The sequence below is a fragment of the Telmatherina bonti genome (assembly GCF_933228915.1).
Source record: "Telmatherina bonti genome assembly, chromosome: 5".
Taxonomy (NCBI): Eukaryota; Metazoa; Chordata; class Actinopteri; order Atheriniformes; family Telmatherinidae; genus Telmatherina; species Telmatherina bonti.
The window spans coordinates 29,306,909-29,321,414 of record NC_136623.1 but is presented as its reverse complement, the minus strand read 5'-3'; the positions used below and the strand labels follow the sequence as shown (position 1 = coordinate 29,321,414).

Here is a 14,506-nt window from a genome sequence, read left to right as displayed (position 1 = left end):
CACACACTCACACACACACTCAGCAGCAGCAGAGTAAAGTCCATCACCTCTGACACAGCAGAACATCATACAACCATATCAACACCAGACATCACATAAAAAAATTCTGCTCATTTAGTCTGTCAGGTAAAAAATCTGAAACTGACCCCATGTTGAAATGATGGTGTCATATTCACATCTGTTGGCAGTGGAGACTCAGAAAATATGTGCAGCAGCAAAGAAAATGCTTTTACTTCCAGATGTTTGTCCTGCTCATCCTTTACCTCGTTACTGTTGTTTCTAGTAGACTGAGGATCAAGCAGAAAAGACTTCAGCTGTGTCGCAGGTTATTCAGTGTTACCCAAACCTTTGCAGCCAAACTCTTCAACACCAGTACCGACACTGGGTTAATTTTAAAAAAAAAAACAAACATACTACATTGATTTGCAAAAGAAACCCCACATCCCCTCTCCTTTAAACATAACTTTGTAAATGTCTTCTAACCAAGGAGACTATTTGAAATAGTAATATTTTCCCATTCAAATCTGATGAGGTATTATAGCCGGCAAACAGTCCTCAATCTTCTTTGTTGTATTTTGCCCCCAATGTATTTTAGTTGGTGAAGGTCTGAAGTGCAGGCAGGACACTCCGGCATGCCAACTCTTCTTCAATAAATTCATGTTGTATAAACGCAGCATGTGATTTATCGGTATCTTGCTAAAAGATTCAAGGCCTTCCATAGAAAAAAAAATTAAATCATCTGGATGGGATGTTTCCTGCAGATACCAGTTCCATACACACTCCATAGGCATACTGTCATTGAGAAGAAGGCTTTTGAACTGAGCATACCGGGGGGTCTTTACCTCCTTTAGTCCAGAGAGCACAGTGTCCATGACTTTCACCAGAAATTGGTGCTGCTTTAATAATCCCTAATGGTTTCCCCTGGATTAAAAAAACACTAAGATAAAGTAGCCAAGCATCTTTAAATGAAACATGAAGCATCTTCAAGAGCTAAAAAGAAATCCAGATGTTTTTCTTCAGATGCACAAAGGACCTTTCTCTTTTCTTTTTTTTTTAAACCTCTTTCATGTCTGTATGCTGGGTCTTTCTGCAGTAACATAGAAACAACAGCAGGTGACTCTAAAGACTCACTGATAATTCATCCATCTTCTGCAGGAGAACAAACATGGAAGAACGGGGCTGTGAAGGCTGCCATGACCTGGATAACTGGAAAGATACAGAAATAAACTAAATAAGAAGAAATGTTTCATGCCTATTTTCATATTGCACATATATTGTAAGAACTGCATCCTGATCACAATGAGTGTTTGAGATCCACTTGTCGATCCAAAAGGCAATGTATCCTCTAATAATATAATATAATATGATATGATATAATGTAATGTAATGTAATATAATATAATATAATATAATATAATATAATATAATATAATATAATATAATATAATATAATACAATGCAATGCAATACATTGCAATACAATATAATATTATTGGAATAAGGAAATGAATGAATGAATGAATGAATGAAATGCATTTAGAATTTTTTCTTACACATTTTGGACTTTTTGAATGAATAGTTTTATTTTTCAAGCTACTTATTATAAATGCTGATCTAATGAGGGAAATACTAATAATATCTCATTAACAACACCTGCATTTGAAACTGAATGAATTTCTGTACGCTTCCTTCAATATATCACCTTGACAAATACTGCTTGGCCTAAATGCTGTCACAATTTTATTTGAATCATGAATAAAGTATGCACTCTGACTGTGTCTTTAGATGACAGCATATTGGTAAAAGTAACTGTAAAACAGAGATTTTATCACTACTTTTTGTCTCGATAGCATTTCAGTTTCAGATGCTTTAGTTTAAAGCTCAAAGTGAGGCTGAATTGTTCAGACGACATTAATCATCTCAAGGATGCATTCATCACCGTGACGTTCCAGAGTATCATATAACCAACCTGCCGCCTGATTTCCCCATCCAAGCACGAATACTGTTTTGAATGAAGAGGATTTGAATGAAATGCTGAGAACCACTGATAAACACAATACTGCATTTGGGTACACTTTGTTTGGTTTTGTTTCTGATTTCTTAACATTTGTTTTTAAAATCAGCACCTACTTAAATGAAAGAGCAAATTAATCAGCATTATTTCTTATGACTCATAATCACTGTTTCCAATCACATCACATATTAGTTGTAATGATTGCAAATATGTATTTTAATTTATGCAGAAAGAACAGAACTGTTGAAAGTATATTGTGGCACAGAAGGGATACAGGCAAAAGAGGACAAGTGTAGAAGGAGAAGGATGGTGACATAAAATATGGTAGAAAGAGAGTTGGAGGTGATGTTGTCCAGCAAGATATCTGCTAAACTCTGAAACCGTTCAACTGATAATTTAGTACTTCAGGGAATACCCATTCTTACCGCGCTTTTAGGTACAATATGTTTTTACTTAGAAGGAAGAGGTTTTAGTCTCACATGTCTTCATAAAAATTCCTCTAATTTTGACCCAAAATATTTCATTTATATTTTTATATTTTTATTTATTTATTACTATGGATAAAAGACTTGATGTGGAGCAGCTATAAGGCACTCCTTTTACTGGAGTCTTTTCTTATGCAATAGGACCTTTATTGTTACAGTATCATCTGCTACTGGTCACCGTAACTGACTTAGTTTTTACTGAATCTGCAGTTATGGTTGTAGCCAGGAATAGTATATGTGTAACATGTGGGTGTTCAAAAGGGGACAGAGTGAATTTTTTTTTTTTTTTAATTTATTTTTGTCAATGGACAACCAGTTGGTCATGGTTCAAACTGGTTGAAAAAGTAGTGTTTTGTTTGTTTGTTTTCTTTAATATGCACAGTAATACTGCAAATGTAAAATTGTAAAAGTCACTTTAACGGATGGGAGGAGAGGTTGCTGCTGGTCAGCTGGATCTGAGGATGTGTGTGTCCGGATGGGGTTGACCTGTCTGATGGTATAAAAGCAGAGTGGCAGCTCCTCTCCAGTCACTTAAACTCAACGTGACAACAGGACTCTACATGGGAAACATCAGAAACTTTGAGCTCCTGCTCACCTTTCTGTTTGTGAGTGTACTTTGCTTAGAAACAAAGATAGAAATTACTGTATACATTCCTGCTAAAAGCCTGGACTGGACAAATGCAAGACTGTACTGCCAAAGTCATCACACTGATTTGGTTACTTGGGACTTCGTGGGCGCAGACGAGCTGAGTGAGTGGATCGGATCGACATCGTCACTTTTCTGGATCGGTCTACACAGAGATCCAGAGACAGACTCAGTTTGGAAGTGGATAAATGGGAAGTGAGTATCCTTTTTAAGGCCTTCTTGATGATGATAATGATGATGTTGTTATCTTAAACTGTAAGTCTCTGCCCTTTTTCTTCCAGAACAGGTGAAGGACTTTCAGGAGATGATGTCTCACAAAGCCAAAACTGGGCTGACCTCAAAATTCTTGGCAACTGCGGTTCTTTTAGTGCCAGAAATAAAAAGTGGCACAGCAGTGACTGCTCTAAAGAGTTTCAGTTTGTCTGCTATGATGACAACCTGGCGGTGGTGACTGAGAACAAGACATGGGAGGATGCTCTGAAACACTGCAGGCAAATGACAACACCATCATACCAGTATGACCTGCTGAGTGTGAGCAGCCCATCAGACTACAGCTATGTCAGAGACAAGATCTACAGAGCCACCACTGATGAGGTTTGAGGGTTAAAACTCTTTTAAAACTTACAATCTTTTACGCAACAAAATGATTAATTTAGTTTGATCTTATTTTGACTTAAATAAAAATATTTCCAAATAAATATTTGTAGACTCTTCATTGTGCTTGTCAGGTTTGGACTGGTTTGCGCTTCCTGAGAGGGGAGTGGTGGTGGATGGACGGAGAGGAAGTGAACCACACAGGCAACCTGCCAGACTGCCCGTCCCTTTGGCAATACTGTGGGGCTTTCTCAAAAACAGCCAATAACAACTGGATCACAAGGGACTGCTCAGAAAGAAGAAACTTCATCTGCCACCGTGAGGAAGTGAAGCAAGAAACCAACAGCGCACAAATCACAGAGGAGGATTAAGACTACAAGTATATTTGCTGTAGAATGAGTCTTAGGGTTTTATTTTACACTGATGTTAAATATAATATTCATTTAATTATTTGTGAAATCAGAAAGTTATATCAGAAGTGTGTATGCCCTGGTTTACATCTCCAGGACAAAGAATTTCACCACATGGAAGGATTTAGTTTTCCTTTATTCTAAATTAAGGCTTGATTATGTTATACTTTAATTTTGTGAAAATATTACATACACTATATGTGCTTTAGAAAACTACTGTGAATAAATCAGAGGCATAAAGGACATGTAAATCTTTTTTTTTTTTTTCATCCATTCATTCCTTTAAGCATTTTATTCATTTTGTTTGACACTTGCTCCAATATTGTTCTTGGCTTTTGGTTCATGTGGTTTAATGTATAGTGGTGTGTATTAGTTTCTTTTTGTTTTTGTTTCTTTGTGCATATATGTTATAAAGAAAAGAAGAGAAAACCCCAACAACAATTAGATGGTGACATTAATGTAAAAAAAAAAAAAAATCAATAAATTTGTATTTCAGTTCATTATTATTCTCTTGTTTTTCTGTTTTATCTTCTTTTATGGACATTATTGGGAAAAAATAATCCATGAAATTTTCAAAAATATCTCTGCTGTTGTGTTTGTCAGTTGAGTTATTTATTTTTATATAAATAAACCTATAAATAAACCTATAATTATGCATGTCAATATTATAGGTGTGCTGAATGTGCCACGCATGGAAAAGATGTTTATATAAACCATAATCAAATTTATTTTACAACCAATAAAGCAGCATTAAGCTGTGATATGAAACACTGTGGGAGGATACAGAAGAGCTAAACATTTGAGAAAGAATGATCAATTCAGATTTTTACAAAGAATAAACAAAGGTTTTAGAGATACAAAAGGGAGAAAAATATATCAAGTCTTTTACATCATCACAGATAGACAGAGAGAAATAAGAAGTGGACGGGAAAAAAAAAAATCAGCAAAGAACCATTTCCGGTCTGAACAGCAAAGTATCATTAAAGCTGAAGGAAAGGCAGTTCTTTTTACTCTGATTTTCTAGTTTTGTTTGTTTGTTTTAACCTTTAAGCAACAGACACTCCTAGAATAAGAGTTTATCTGTAACAGAATGTGCTTTTGACATTAATAAGGAGAAATCCAGGCAAACTGACATAAGCTGGTAATGTTTGGATCTCTGCATCTCAAGGAAGGGAAAGCATATTGGACACATGCTGAATCTAATTTAAAAAAAAAAAAAAAAAAAAAAGTTAGCAAATTTCCCATTAATTTTGGTAAAACAGATTACATGAAGAAGGAATGGTTGGTAACCAGATAGTAACCAGAGTGATGAAGGAATCACTGAGTGGATCATATATAGTTTAAGAACTGCGTCTCTTGAAGTAAACCAAAAGTAATTAACCCCTTTCTAGTCAGACAACATCTTTATCTTCTAAAGACAGAGAGGGAAAGAAATGTTGGTGTTCTTAAGGAAGAGAGCGATGATATTTGGATATTCTTTAGTAAAAAAGTCAAGAGTTTAACAGCAAACTGAAAAACAAGTTTAGGAGGTTTAATGGATGAATGATAAACGTTTTGTAGTTGAGTGGGTTATAGAGATAAAACTTTCAAACACAGCTTTAAAAGGAGGATTCTTACTGGATCAATTTCACTTCCTTTTTCTCCTTTTGGAAATGGACGTATTTTCTTAAATAAGGGATCGAGTGCGCCCTCCAGTGGTGGGTTAGGAGATTTAATAGCGCTTTAATGCCATGTTGAGCAGTAAAAACATCTGAATGGTGCTCGAAGGATACTAAATTATTGATGGCCAATAAAATGATTCAGTGGCAAAGAGTCTGTCATACATACATTAACTTTTAATGCAAATGAGCTTGTCATGTGTGAGTAGTTAAATGTCTAAACAAATTATTTTGATTTGATGTTGACAGGTTAATAGAAGGGCCCTGCGATGGACTGGCGAGCTGTCCAGGGTGTACCCTGCCTGTCGCCCAATGCCAGCTGGGATACGCTCCAGCTTCCCCGCGACCCTGAATTGGATTAAACGGTTTAGAAAATGGATGGATGGATGGAGGTTAATAGAAGGTAGAAAAAAAAGACCATTTATTTTTTTAAAAGTATGCAGTGCATGCTTAGGCAATAATAAGTGAAAAAAAATGGTTTAGGATAACTTTATTAGATGTTTAATAGTGAGCGAGACAACACTGAGATCTGCTCTTATGTGATGGAAACTAAATTGGAGCTTGCTATGAATCAAGAAGACTTCAAATGCAAAAACTGTGGAGTCATGAAGTCTGCAACATTTTTTATGCATTGTCGTGCCATAAAAAGACATTAGGATTAAACATGTCTTGGCATATTGATTAACCTCTAATTAATTGTTTATTGATTAACTAAGTATTAAATACACACAATTTCTGAGAACTTTTTGCATCACTTTATAGTAAAACCTTTGCCTTTGTACACAGTCTGATACTTGACTTATATGCTCTGGTGGGTGGCTACCTTTTGCCAAATCATAATTTTGACATATCACATGGCAATAAATAACAATTTTACAAAATATTTGTACATTTTCCCTGTTTTTAAAAGATAATTCGTTAAATGGCTAAATAAAGACCTAAGACTTTTTTTTTCCTAGTCCTAGATTTTATTTAAAGTCTAATATGACCATATTAAAATAGAAGAAAGGTAGATTTCTGAGGAAATACAGTCATTCTCAAATTTATTCATACCCACCCATTAAAGAAGGAAAAAAAAAACCACAACTGCCTGTGAAATAAGCTGAAATTGACTAAATAATGATAATAATAAAAATGGAAAATTATTACATTATTTCTGGTTTACATTACAAATTCTGGTTTAATAAAAAAAAAAAAAAAGCAAACAAACATGATAAAATGATAAATGCTTACGAACATTTTGTTGAATAGTCTTTTAATGTTTCTTCTACAGTCAGGTATTTTCTGTACTTGTCAACCAGACTTCTGCACTCATTGACAGGTACTTTGTCCCACTGTTCACCAGAAAAGTGCTCTAATTTGTCCTGGACCAATATAGTTTTTCATTTTTCTCTCTTTGTGTGTGTGTGTGTGTGTGTGTGTGTGTGTGTGTGTGTGTGTGTGTGTGTGTGTGTGTGTGTGTGTGTGTGTGTGTGTGTGTGTGTTTCTTCAACTCAATTAAATGTAAACAGTCTAATATTACGACATTACAATTTCACAAATATATAGATTTTTGTTCCCTTTTTCAGTCTCCAGTTATTTGAGTGACTGTAGTAAATTCAGCCCTTTCTTTAATGAAATGGGATGACTAAGTTTTAGGTCAACTGTACGGGCGACAGCTACATTTATGTGACTATAGGGGACAGCAACGCACTGAACTGTACTGAAGCTGCCAGAAAGATCAAGAAGAGGAAGAAAACATAGCCGGAAGCATTTCGATGTGACGCCTAGCTCACTTCCGGTTGTCATTTAATGACAGTTTCACGGTCTCCTGGCTTTTCTATTTCAGCGTTGTAAGTTACATTTATTACATTATTATTTGTTATCTATTTGGGTCCACCATCAAGTCTAACCTTTAACGCGACGGAACAATCTTTGTGCGGAAATGATCAGTGAGAAAAGTCTTGTTAGCTGAATGTGTCGGCATGTCCACGCTGGTTGAAGACATCCCAGCTTAGCTATCTGATGTGCAGATTATTAACTTCTCTAAAATAGATTACACGACTTCTTTGCTTTGTAGGTACTGATTTAAATGAACATTTTTAATATTTCAGGAGGCAAATGGAAGATTTTTTTGTGTTTTAGCTGTTGTGCTCATGTATACAAGACACTGATTATATCTTAGTCGAATTAAAGTTCATTCATAAAAAAATTCAGGTTAAATTCTTTAATCTTTTATTTGAATGTAAGAACCAGGTTATCACAGTTTTATGCTGTAAACAAAACAGTAATATATTACTATTAATCAACCATTTTTCTCACTGGATACTAGTTTTATGACAGAAATTTAAATTTTACCTTGAAATTTTCCAGAGAAAATGTTTTCCTGCTGCCTTTCTCTTATGTCTTAATACTGTAAGCAAACAATATGACGTTTTGAGCTATAAATCTGAGCACAGTCTGACATGATGCAGATTAAAGCTGGGGTAGGAAATCTTGCACAGAGACATTTTTTACTCTAGGTCAAGTGGTTCCTTGTTCTGATCCTAATCTGTACATATTTAAATCATGAATAGTAAGAGATATAATTAGACCCCTCTTTTTACTGTAAATCTGTAAAAACTCTGACCAATCAAAACATTAGGGCCAAAGTAAAGCTGTTCATTTCTTATATATATATATTTGAAAGCTTCTTCACGGCTGAGCAAAAATACAGGAAGGATTTCCCGACCCGGCTCGGTTTATTTGCCTCCTCCTGCTAAACAGCCGAGAAAAAGAAAATTTTGGTGGAAAAAGCTGCGAACTAGAAAACACTCAAGAGACCTCAAACCTCTGTCACGACTTTAAAAAAAATTGTGGATCCAAACGGTGATCCGGATGAAAATTAAATATGTTCTTCCTTTTGACATTTCCAACAACTCCTGAAAATTTAATTAAAATCTGTCCATAACGTTTTGAGTTATCTTTAACACAAACCGATAAACACCAGTAAAAACATAACGTCCTTGGCGGAGGTAAGAAAAAAGCCTCGGGTCAGGCAAGGAGCAAAACCAGAGGGGAAGGAGCCAAGACAGGGTGCCCCAGCATTACCTACCCCAGATTTAAATGCAAGCATTTGAATGATTTCAATTATTAATTAATGCATGGCATAAGTGTATTCAATTTGGTGTACTTGTGTGTTTTGTTTATTTTTCTCCAGGTGGAGCAGAATTTTATGACCAGACACCATGACGCTTTTTCACTTTGGAAACTGCTTTGCGCTGGCATATTTTCCCTACTTTATAACATACAAGTGCAGTGGCCTGTGAGTGTGTTTAAATTAAAGCAAATGCAGAGTTTCCATTGACACCTGTTTGACTTTCCATGCTGCATGCTACCTGGCAGTGAAATCAAAGCAAAAGATACTTTATTTAAAAAAAAACAAAAAACTAGTTTTGATCATATAGAAAATTACATATCATGTCTTTGTTACAGTATTAACATATGTTCAGAGACGGTAAATTCTCTGTAAGACAATAATCTTCTTAGTAATGTCTGAGGTTTTGGGAGAGGGTTTATGTAATCCTCTTAGATTTGTGCAGCATGCTCATGATTTGGCCAGTATGTCCATTTAAGGCCCCTTTCCCCCTCATTGTTAAGGCACTTACTCCTTTAACTCTCATCTTAAAACTTTATGCTTCAAAGGTTTTTTTTTCCTTCAACTTAATATTACGCTCACATGCCAGGCCGTCTGTGTGAGCACTAAGATTTGATTCTGTGTTTGTCTGTCAAATGTTCAGCTCAGAGTACAACGCCTTCTGGAGATGCGTTCAGGCTGGTGCAACATACCTTTTTGTCCAGCTCTGCAAGGTGAATGACTCTGTCTGATTTGCTTCTTATTTTAACTGAAAAATCAAATGAATAATAATATAACATATCACAACAATGCGGACGTGAAATGTTTTGCTTTTGTGTGAATGGGGCTTGTTTATGTTTCTGCTTCAGATGCTGTTCCTTGCTACATTTTTCCCCACTTGGGAAGGAGGAGCTGGCATTTATGACTTTGTTGGGGTGAGTGTTTAAACTTTATCAGGAAGCAGAATGAATAGCATTTTTAATGAACTATAATGTGTGCATTTGTATGTTGATTCGGCTTCTTAGGAATTTATGAAAGCCACAGTAGACCTGGCAGACCTGTTGGGTCTCCACCTTGTGATGTCTCGTAATGCCGGAAAAGGAGAGTACAAGATCATGGTCGCCGCCATGGGCTGGGCAACAGCTGAACTTGTGATGTCCAGGTATGCAGTCACAATCTTCCCAAAGAAAATAAAACCTTTTCATTTTTTAAAATTAAATTTAAAGTCACTGCATGGATATTGTTTATTAATAACTTTGTGGTTCTTCAGGTGTCTTCCGCTGTGGGTTGGAGCGAGAGGGATCGAGTTCGACTGGAAATATATCCAGATGAGCTTTGACTCTAACATTAGTTTGGTGAGCAGCTGGACATCTTTCCACTTTTCTCTATCACTTATAACTTCTATCTTTAATAAATTTTTCTATCAAATCTTTAGTTTCCATATGGTTTCCACAGTTTTTCTCCATCTGAGATTCACATGTAGTTTTTTTAACACTTGTTCATTGCAACAACTTCTCCTGTTTGTATGTTTACTTGATGGTAAATATCAAGCCACTACTCAGTCTAATAAATACATTATTGTTGAAATGTGAGCATGTTTTTGACAAAAATATATTTGCATAAAAAAGATATATATGAATGTTGTTTGTGCTTGTTCAGGTCCATTACATTGCCATGGCATCAGTGGTGTGGATGTTCACACGGTATGACCTCCCTAAGAGCTTCAGGCTGCCTGTTACCGTTCTGCTGGCTCTCTGCGTCTATAAGTCCTTCTTAATGGAGTAAGTTTGCATGTTTTATACAATCATACATGTCAAAACACTCAGTTTAGTGAGGAAAAAATTTGCTTTTGTTTAAAAAACTAGTCATTGAGTTCACTAAAGCTGGAATATAAAGGTGTAACATCAGTAAAAGTACGGTTGAGTTTGACCTCTAAGGACGGAAATCAACTATTCTTGCTTTGGCTTCACACTTCTTGGACAAAACTAGACAGAATATTCTCACTAAAACCTTGATGTGAAAAATGGCATATTTTCAAAGAGCTGAAATAATTGTAAATATGAATCTGCAGTTCAGTGATGCTCAGCTGCACTAAAGTAGCTAAACATGACTTTACAAACCACACGATGGCACCATTATGACAGCATGAGCATGGATAACTGGTGCTTTTATTACACTATGGGGAAACGTGGCTCTCCGGGTGTTACAGGTTTATTAACATATACAGAGAATAAACCAAAACAAAAAGCTTTGAAATAAAAGTGATAGAAAATGTCATAAATGATTAAAAGTTGCTAAAGATGACATTTTTCAATTAACTTGTTTTATACTTTCAGGAATGTTATAATTTACTTCATAGTCATATTTATAGATTTGTGTAATTGTTGAAGTGAATTATTGAATAAGTTTAGTAATTGTTACTAAAGGTGTTTTGAAGTATCAGTTTGTGATTTTTTTAGCATGTTTAAGCCGTTTTGTTTCTGTTGAACACGCTGCATCATTTCGCTCGTCTCTGTTGTGTCTTCAGGTTGTTTGTCCACGTCTTCCTGCTGGGCAGCTGGACAGTGTTGCTGGTAAAAGCTGTGCTTACTGGTGCCATCTCTCTTTGCTCGCTCTTCCTGTTTGTCACTCTGGTTCACAGCAGCTAATAAACAACAGCACTGTGGGGAAAAAGCCTATAATGGCCCCATGATTAGGGGTGTCACTGTGGCTTTAATATCGCCACATACACCTCTAAAGATTGCTGAATATTTACTGCCAGTGAGTGGCTGGAGTGACCTGACTGGCACAGTTCATCAACTGGTTTGTTTTGGTCAGTGTGAATGGACCAATGATAGAAAAATGTGCTCAAGAGATTGTTTTGTGTATTTTCACTCCATCAGTTGAAGGTGCAGAATAAACAGTGACATCAGGAGGTTTCTGTACTGTGATTGGTCAACATGAGCTGCGTTGGTTTTATGGAAATGTGAATTTTGCATCATAGTAACCACAAATGAATTCATACTTAATAAGAACATTTCTTTTCTATGTTTTCCAATGAGCCATGATAAATACTTAACCAGCTAGTGAAGTACTTTTCTTTTTTTTAATGAATAAGTGACAACTTGTAGACAGCTCTGTAGTGACAAAACTGTACGTTTATTTATACTCAAATAAATATGACCAGATTTTAAACACAACTCCTGGGCATTTTTTTTAACTAGTGAAAAGAAGTCTAACACTAATCTGAATTTCTGCTGTTTCTCTCCAATTAAATGATCTTTGTGTTGTCTTATCTCTGTGGCAGTGTCCTTATTGATCAGATTGTGATGTTAATGATTTATTAATATATTAAGAACTTAATGCTTTTTTTTCCAAACACAGGGAAACACTGAGTAAGGATAATGGTGTAATATGACACATGAGTTTAAATCAGTATTACTCCATTCCAGTCTTTAGGACCCCCTGCTCTGCAGGTTTTCCACATGTTCCTCTTCCATTGCATCATAATCAGATGACTGAACTTCCTCATTAAGTTGTTTGCAGTCTGTTAACTTTACTTCGTTCAGGTATGTTAAGGTAGAATTGTCTATAAAACATGCAGGGCAGGGGGGCCTGAAGACCGGAACTGAGATATGCTCATTTAAATTGAGATTATAACTATATATCTTATATAAGATATATCATATATAAGAGTACAAAACTAAATCATCAGATATTATCCTGGTTTTGGATGTAATTTCTGTCATTTTAGATTTTTTTTTTTTTTTTAATCTTTAAGCTCTTTTAGTGAACAAATAGCCAAACGGAAAACAAAGACTAAGTTGTTAAAATGAGAAAGTTCATTGTGGAAATTATCACCTCAACTATTTTCAGTGTTGGGACCTCTTTTATATACAGTCTATGGCTGAGACAGAAAAGCAGGTCAGCCTGAATGAACGTAGAAAAGACGGGTCCCCTGGGCGTGATGGGGAGAAAGGACGGTGTCCATTATACTGGTTTTGGCTTTGAAAACACTTTTGGTGTCGGGTTAAACAGATTATCCAGTGAAATGTTGAGGCTGGTGGGAAAAGCAGATGGAAGGAAAACATCTAAAAGCTTATGTGTTGAAACCAGTCATTTTAGTCCACCATTATGAGATTGCGCTGCAGTGTATTATATTAATTATATTAAGCATACCTCAAACAAATGGCTTAAGTTTCTGCCCCACACCCCCACCACCAATATGACCGATATGAAACACACTGCCTTCATGCTATGGATAATAAAACAAAGCATATAATCTTGATTAAATAACTGTACCATGTTTCTAGTCTTTTGGTAGGTTAAATCACAACGAATAAACACCAGAAACAGTTTATCTTAAACAATATGGACAGAATCTGGTTTAACATTTTGATTTATTGTGTTGATTTTCAGAAAAAAAGAACAGTGTAATGTTAATGTTACCCTTTGTTTTATTTGAACATAAAGCTGAAATAAAACCTCAGTCACGGCCAATGTTCACAGAATGATCTCTACATGATGCTGCCACCGCCGTGCTTTACTGTGGAGAAGGTGTTTCCCACAGTAAAGCACTCATGCCACATTTTCTCTGATGTCCTAAATGTTCAACTGTGATCTGATCTGACCAGAAACGTTTCCAGCACAGATACATCTTCTAAACACTTGATAAAAAGCAGCACAACAATGTTTAAGTGTCAAAGACAATAACATACTAAACATGAACAAAGGGGTCATAAACTTGTTGATCCTGATCTTTTTAATGAATTTTGTGTTGGTTACATGTACGTGTTATGTTCCAGTTTCCTTCCTGTTCTTTCATGTTGTCCTGGTTCTCATAACCTGCAGATTAAATGATAAAGACATTAATATGATGAATTTGTCAGTGTCATTACAAAGACACAAACAGTGATATGTGTCCGGACTAGAACACACTCATGTGATTGTCTTAAAGAAGCAGCTTGACTTGACATGGAGAGAGTGAGTCTTGTGGCAGCTCCTCATCAGATGATTCTCATTATTTACTCCTTTGGCATGCATGAAACATCACCAGTGGCTGTCATTAAAAACACTGGCTTCTTCCTTGCTGCATTTCGGCCCAAATCAGTCACTAGTTCTCTGTCTTTTAAACACTTTACTCTGTTTCTTCAGGCTTCCACTTTATCAACTCGTTGGCAACAATTAGATGGTGAAGGTTAGGAAAACATCACGGCTTTGATAAGATTGACGACATATTACATGAAAATATCCTTTTCCTGAATTTGTGATGGACAAGTTTTGCCCTCGAGGGTTTTGTACTGTATTTATGAAACATCCGTCCTACTAAAATATATTACTGAAGAAGTCATGCTGAGTGGATCTGAAAAAGAAAACAAATCTCTACATGCATTAATACATATTTATTCTTCATCTAACTGCAAAAATAAACATCATTAAAGAAAATATGAAGTTCCAATCTCAATGTAATGTAGTTCTCACAAAAAAAAACCAGAATTATACAAATCACATGCATATGTTGTAGGAAAAATTCATTAAAACTTGCTTTAATTGAACACTTTTCATTTGAATTTTTATTAAGTTTCCCTTTGTGGATTAATAGTGTTTTTTATTTCATTTCAGTCAT

General features: G+C 35.6%; 1 protein-coding gene across 1 annotated transcript; it reads left to right on the top strand.

Moving 5' to 3' along the window:
- Positions 1-7,541: 7,541 nt before the first annotated feature.
- On the top strand, positions 7,542-12,160 carry tmem147 (transmembrane protein 147). Its single transcript, XM_079240380.1, has 8 exons — positions 7,542-7,639; positions 8,986-9,090; positions 9,566-9,635; positions 9,771-9,836; positions 9,927-10,063; positions 10,172-10,256; positions 10,561-10,682; positions 11,429-12,160. Exons 2-8 carry the CDS (start codon positions 9,014-9,016, stop codon positions 11,547-11,549), a joined length of 678 nt encoding a protein of 225 aa, XP_079096506.1. The 5' UTR covers positions 7,542-7,639; positions 8,986-9,013; the 3' UTR covers positions 11,550-12,160.
- Positions 12,161-14,506: the final 2,346 nt, after the last annotated feature.

What these genes read in the sequence shown, in the direction of transcription:
- tmem147 (XM_079240380.1), top strand. Translation starts at nt 9,014, where the DNA reads ATGACGCTTTTTCACTTTGGAAACTGCTTTGCGCTGGCATATTTTCCC. An exon ending in GCATTTATGACTTTGTTGGG is followed by an intron (nt 9,837 to 9,926) that starts GTGAGTGTTTAA and finishes TCGGCTTCTTAG; the next exon opens with GAATTTATGAAAGCCACAGT. An exon ending in TATAAGTCCTTCTTAATGGA is followed by an intron (nt 10,683 to 11,428) that starts GTAAGTTTGCAT and finishes TTGTGTCTTCAG; the next exon opens with GTTGTTTGTCCACGTCTTCC.